At 43.3% G+C, this 6,440-nt stretch overlaps 1 protein-coding gene across 1 annotated transcript in view; it reads left to right on the plus strand.

Annotated features, from left to right (window-relative positions):
- The first annotated feature begins 3,429 nt into the window (after positions 1 to 3,429).
- The window catches only part of LOC103210946 (L-lactate dehydrogenase A-like 6B), a 58,773-nt gene continuing 55,762 nt past the window's right edge, over positions 3,430 to 6,440 (plus strand). Inside the window, exon 1 of the mRNA XM_007956861.2 lies at positions 3,430 to 3,558. Coding sequence (XP_007955052.2) covers positions 3,529 to 3,558 — 30 coding nt within the window. The 5' untranslated portion in view covers positions 3,430 to 3,528. The remainder of the gene's footprint in view (positions 3,559 to 6,440) is intronic.

The following is a 6,440-nucleotide window of genomic DNA, read 5'->3' on the forward strand; positions in this document are numbered from 1 at the left end:
GAACTTTTACCTGAGGCAGATACACTCTTTGGAGAGAACAATCATGGGAGAAAGAAGGGCTGCTTATGCACAGGGAGGCAGCTCAGGGGGCAGGAGTGCATGGAGGGATGGACACAGGGAAGAGGTGATTGTCGGGAGGCAGTGCGAGGGAAGCTGTTGCATTGTGGTGAATTGTGGTCAATGTCATGAGACAAAGTTCATGTGAACTGCTGTATGAAAAGTGAATTTGCTCTGTAAATTTTCACCCAAATCACAATAAAAAAAAAGAATAGGATCTGCAAAACATTGCATAATGTCGATGAACTTGGAGGCCATTATTCTGAGTGAAATAAGTCAATCACTGAAGGGCAAATACAGTTTTAGTTCATTATTGTAAAAAGTCAAGGAAAGGTTTATATATGAAAGGAAATTTTCTTTGTTGATTACCAGGGGTGGGAGGGTAGAGGAGGGAACACAGCAAAAAAAAAAAAAAAAAAAAAAAATTGATCCATGTCACTTTAGTTTTATGTATTTCACTGTACATAAATTACATTTTAATAAGTATCAAAAAAAATTGAGAAACCATCAAAAAAGTAAAAGCAAAAGGACAAAAAACACACCCTGCATACACACATAGGAACAATCACCAAAAATAGAAAAAAGGAAAAAAAAAAGAGGAAAGGCAATAAATGAGAGAAAATATTTGTAAAAATACTTTTAAAAGCAAAAAGAAATATGAATAGAAAAAGGAGGGAAGAAAACCCCACAAGAGGGGAGGGAGGAATAAGGGAAAAGAGGTAGAGTAGGAGAATAATGAAGAAAAAACAGGAAAAATGCAAAAAGAAAAACAAGGAATGGGCAGAACCACAAGAAAGAAAAAAAAAAAAAAATGGTAACCAGGAAAAAGGAAGAGATAAAAAGCAAAGAACTAGAACCTGGGAAGGGAAGAAAGAATAATAAAAAAGGATAAAGAAGAATAATTTTAAAACAGGCAAAAACAAACACAGTATAAACAGAAAAAAAAATCGAGGCAGGTTGAAGCAGGGCACCCAGGCTCCCTCCAAGCATACAGACTGGGATGGAATTCCTGCCGTCCCTGAAGTTGGGTGGGAGTGAGGGATGGCTGCACTTCTCTTCACCAAGAATTTATGGGGTATTAGAGTAACAAGCGGAATACCACACCTTTCCAATCCTCAGTGTCCAGAATGTCCTTGTGGTCTTTAGCAAGGCTAAAGAGTTACTGTCCTTGAGTTGGATCTGACTCATAGCGACCCCTTTGGGTTACCAAAGCGGTATCACTATGGAAGTAGATTGCCCAACCTGCCTTCCAAGGAGTGGCTGGTGGGTTTGAACCACCAGCCTTCTGGTTAGCAGTCAAATGCCTTAGGCACTACGCCACCTGAGCACCCTGTTTCTGGCAAGTGGAGCCTATTCTTAAATCCCTGGAATCTGAAAGAACACTGTCGCTTTAAATATCCAAAATGGCGGAACCACTTGTAAACATTCAAAATGGCTGCGCCCTCCAGACAGCCGAAAGTCCACAGCTCAGCCCGTCTCCCTCCTCGCTGCTTCTCATTTTATTAACCAGCCACCAGTGCAGTTCTCCGCACAGGCCCTGGCTTGCAGGGCCGATTTTTAGGTTAATCATTAGGTCCAAACACCACTTGGTAATATCCAAGCTGTCAGTGCTGTCAGGATCACTGACAGTCTGCAGCTCCATATGTCTCCTTTTTTGAAGTTTTCATGTAGGTTCTTCTACTAGTTGGAGTTTAGTCCACTTCTGTATCCTTCCTTTCAAAGCTCAGGGCTCCAGGATTATCTTTTGTATGTTTGTTAATTGGTTCCTCTTTTCTTTGTTTAAGAAGGTCTGTGTAGTTTATCTGCATACTCTGCCGTTTTATCGGAACCTTGTATAGGTTTTAACATTTGATTTTTCCCTACTTAAATTCACAAATGTGGTGGTAAAAAGTAGCCCTGAGGGGATCAGTGCAGGAGATCCTGGATAGAGTGGGAGAACAATGTGAATCAAAACTCAAAATCGCACAAAAAACCCCAACAGATTTGCTGGTCTCATAGAGCCTGGTGAGACCCCTGAGACTATAGCCCCTAGTCACCTTTCAGGTCTGGAACTGAACTCACTCCTGTGGCTTCCCGCCAAACAACAGACAGGCTTATGAACATTTACATCAGGTGGATACACTCCTTGGAACAATCAATCGTGGGAGAACAGAAGAGCAGTGTTTGCACAGGGTGACAGCTGGGCGTGTGGGAGTGCCTGGGAGGGAAGGACACAAGGAAGAGGTAACTACAGTGAGGAAGTGGGAAGAGAGTTGTTCCATTTTGGGGAATTGCAGTCAATGTCATGAAACAAAACGTGTATGAACTGTCATATGGAAAATGAATTTGCTCTGTAAGCTTTCACCCAAATCAAAATTAAAAAAAAAAAAAAAAAGTAGCCCTGAGATCGCTTTCTCACACTCCTGGAGAGTCAGCAAGCCCTAGGAGGGGGAATTGACTGTATAGCAGTGGGTTTGGTTTTTCTGTTGAGAGAAGATTTGGTTAGTTCTCGGTCAGCTCCCCAATGGATGTGTTCCTTGCAAGCTATACTCCCTTTGGTGGCTAAGGCCCTCTAGTTTTACATACCTGCCGCACCTTGTCATCTTGCAGCTTACGGAGACTTTCAGAAGTTGGCCAACCTCAGAAACCTCTGTCCGCCATTAGCGTGGTGGTGATGGACACCTGGCGCAGGCGCCCAGACCTGCTCTCTATTCTGGAGCCTTGGCCCAATCGAGGCCTGCAGTAGCTGGGCCCAACCTTGCGCAGCCGCAGTAGCGGAACGAGGGGAGTGTCAAACGGCCAACGGTTGCCCGCCTTCGAGCCTCAACGACCTCTCATGCCTCTTTCCCCTACTCTCTTCCTCCATCACTAGAGCCATGAGCTGGACTGCGGGAGTCCTGCATACAAGCTGGAGAGCTGCCGCTTCGGGAGCAGCTTTCCTTTACCCAGGGATGGCTCTGCGTCCCCACCAGGTGGCACGCATCCCTCTCAGGAGCGGCTGGCCCTTGGTCCCCGTGAGTGTCGCCAGAAGTACCTCGCGCCTAACCAACCTTAGGGCCTCAGGGCCTCAGGGCAGGTTCTTGGAGCTGAGAGCTGGGATGGGGGGAGACTGAGGAGTTAAAAAGATGGCCAAGCGGAGGAAGGGAAGGAAACCCAGCCCAGTTGTGGTCTCATTTTTGGTGGAACAGCCCCATTTCCTTCCTTTCCTCCATCTTAACTATATCTACCTTCCTCGTCCTCCTCCAATGATTTTTTATCAGTCCTTTTGTGCCTGCAACACTTCCTACCATAATGGGGTCCAGTTCTCTATATCTCCGCCCCCCCCCACTACTGACCAATTCCAAATCTAGAAATGACTGGGTTTATCACATTTTTGTTCACTGTTAGGTTGCCAAGTTGGCTACTTTGAAGTGTGAACTTATTAAGAATTTTTCTCCAGAGAAGATAATTCATCACAATAAGATATCCATTATAGGAACTGGATCAGTGGGCATGGCCTGTGCTGTCAGCATCATATTAAAAGTAAGTTATGTGTTCTACATGACAGGGTTAACTGCATATAGTTGTACAGATTGTACCCAGTTCATTGAGTGAGTGGTGGCCCTATCCAGGCCCAGCTGGTTTAGCTCAGAGAAATAGGTACTCTTTTCTAATTGTTCCATCCAGAGGGGGCTTCTTCTAATAGTTATATTAGTTTCATATGTGTTAGAAGTAGTCTCTGTCTGCAAGCATGTTGACATTTCGTCAGGTGATGACACTATGAGATATCGCTTTGTTTAACTAAGAACCTGAGCTCACAGATTACAAAACTGGAGAAACAGGTGGCAGTAGAAAAGAGTACACAACCTGACAGTGATATGCAGGTATTCTACTAATGCCCAATACAATAATCTTTTAAAAATCTTATCTCCCACTTCCTAATCTCTGTATTTCTCTTCCTTTTTCATGTTAGATTACTTTAGTGTTTAGTTATATGTAATGTTGATGTAGCTGATAAAATTATCTTTCACTTTCATGGCTAGAGACACAGAACTAAAAAAGATTCTGATCCCTTTCTAGATTATTACCCTGATCTGACCCCATAAGATTTTAGTAAATCATACTAACTTTTTGAACTACACTTTGCTTTTTTTTTGATAGTATATCTATGAAAATTCTTTAAGCCACCTCTCTATAGCCTTTAGGCCTAGCATGAGTCACTGGATTTAAAGGATTGACCTTGGGTTTCATAATCTAGATGATGTAATTCTTCTTCCTCTTTTTTTTTTTTTTTCCCTAAATTTTTATTGATTTGGGTGAAAGTTTATAGAGCAAATTCGTTTTCCATACAGCAGTTCATACATGTTTTTGTTTCATGATATTGCCTTCAGTTCCCCACAATGTAGCAGTCCTTCTTTCCTATGCATTCCTGTTTCCTGAGCTGTCTCCTTGTGCAAGAACTGCCCTTCTGTTCTCCCATGATTGATCGCTCCAAGGAGTGTATCTGCCTAACGTAAATGTTCACCCTGTAATGCAGAGCTGCCGAGACACCAGGACACGGAGTTGTTTCAGAGAAGCAGTTTATTAGCACTCCCAGGCGAGGTTCTCATGCCCTAGCATCAGGGCCAGAGAAGTCGCACCCCCGGGCAGGGGGCATGGATTTTTATAGACACAGAGAGGACCTAATTGGCGACACCAAGGAAATGACAGGGTCCTCTAAGGAAATGGCAGGGTCCAATTAGCTGTTAGCAGGGGTCTGCACTTAATTAGCATGAGGGGTCTTCACAGGAGGAAGTTTGTCATTGCATGGGACTTGCATGGGTGGGTTCTGTCACTTTGGTTGTCTTACCAGGCTGTCTCATTAGGGCCTGACACCTGGAGGAAGCTGCCAACTGACATATTGGGGCTTGGGTTTGCTTCAGCCTAAAACACCCTGTAGGCCTGTCTGTAATTATTCTTAAGGCACTAAAGGCAGCAACTGCTGTCCACGGCTGCCCAGGCTAATCATATGGATTCCTTATTGCTCATTTTGTTCCACCAACTGTAATCTTTTTATTAGCAGTATAATACATATAGATGGAAACCAACACTTTTTTGGGGGGGCGTTAATAATAATGATTATAACTATGTGCTTTAGATACATTATGTAATACAACTACCCTGAAAAGTAAATATTGAATCTATTTTATAGAGGAGATAAAAGGCATAGATTATGTCAAATTGCATGAATAGGTAAATATGTAGATAATACATATAAAAAAGCTCAAAGTAAACTAAAGATTTATTTGCTATCTCTGCTTTGAAGGACCTTTCTAGGACGATTGAGCCCTGTCCCTAAAAAAAAAGTAATAACCACAAACTTCTAGATCTTGAATTCTGTTATGTTGCAAATTATAGCATTTGTATATTGTAGAAACTGTGGTGGATCTTTCTTCTGTAAATGTCTGGATTAAGGCTCACTTTAATCTGTCTTTCTTCTGAGCCTGGAGGCGATAGAGAGCCCAGGTGGTATGATGGGTTGTCGCTCCTGGTTGCTAACCACAAGGTTAGGAAACTACCCAGAGGGTCTTCAGAAGAAAGGTGTGGTGACTTCCTTCCAAAAACTCAGCCACTGGGGGAGTTGCGGCAAGATGGCGGACTAGGCAGAAGGACTGCACAGACCCTCTTCAACAAAGAAAAGGGAAACCAATTGACACAGACACAGAAGATAATCTTGGACCACTGAGCCTTGAAGGGAAGGATACAGAAGTGGACTAAACCCCAACTAGCAGAAGAATTTGCATGAAAATACTAAAAAAAGGAGACATACGGAGCTGCGGTCTGGCAGGGACCTGAACACCCCTGATGGCACAAATGGCTTGGACATTCCCGACTGGTGGTAGGACCTAAAAATTAACCTAAAAATCACCCTGCTAGCCAGGGACTGCATGGACTGTGCACGGTGGCTGGGGAACAAACAGAGAAAGTGAAGAGAAAGGTGGGCTGAGCTGTGGACTTTTGCCGGTCCGGAGCCGCTGCCATTTTGTAGGTTTAAAAAGCGGCTTGACTATTTTGGATATTTAAAGAGACAGTGCTCTCGCAGATTTCTGGGGCTTAAGAACATGTTCTGCTTTCCAGAAACCTCAAAGACACTCAGGGCCTGCAAGACTGAAAAAGCCAACGATAAAAAACCACCAAGAAGAGCCAGAACCACCCTTGGCTGCTCTTCACAAACAGTTAACAGAGATCTAAATACAACAACATCACGATACCTCAGAAACAACAGACCATCACAGTCCACACAAAGAAACAGGATAAAGTTGTAGAAACAAGGGAGCAAGATACAGACCCAGAACATATGCCTGAGGAAAAAGCAGCATTGGAACTCTCTGATAAGGAATTCAAAAGAATTATCTTTAGGTATCTTCAAAGGATTGAGAGACAGA

This window comes from Orycteropus afer, unplaced genomic scaffold, assembly GCF_000298275.1.
Source record: "Orycteropus afer afer isolate SDZICR_OR568_19922 unplaced genomic scaffold, OryAfe1.0 scaffold00014, whole genome shotgun sequence".
Taxonomy (NCBI): Eukaryota; Metazoa; Chordata; class Mammalia; order Tubulidentata; family Orycteropodidae; genus Orycteropus; species Orycteropus afer.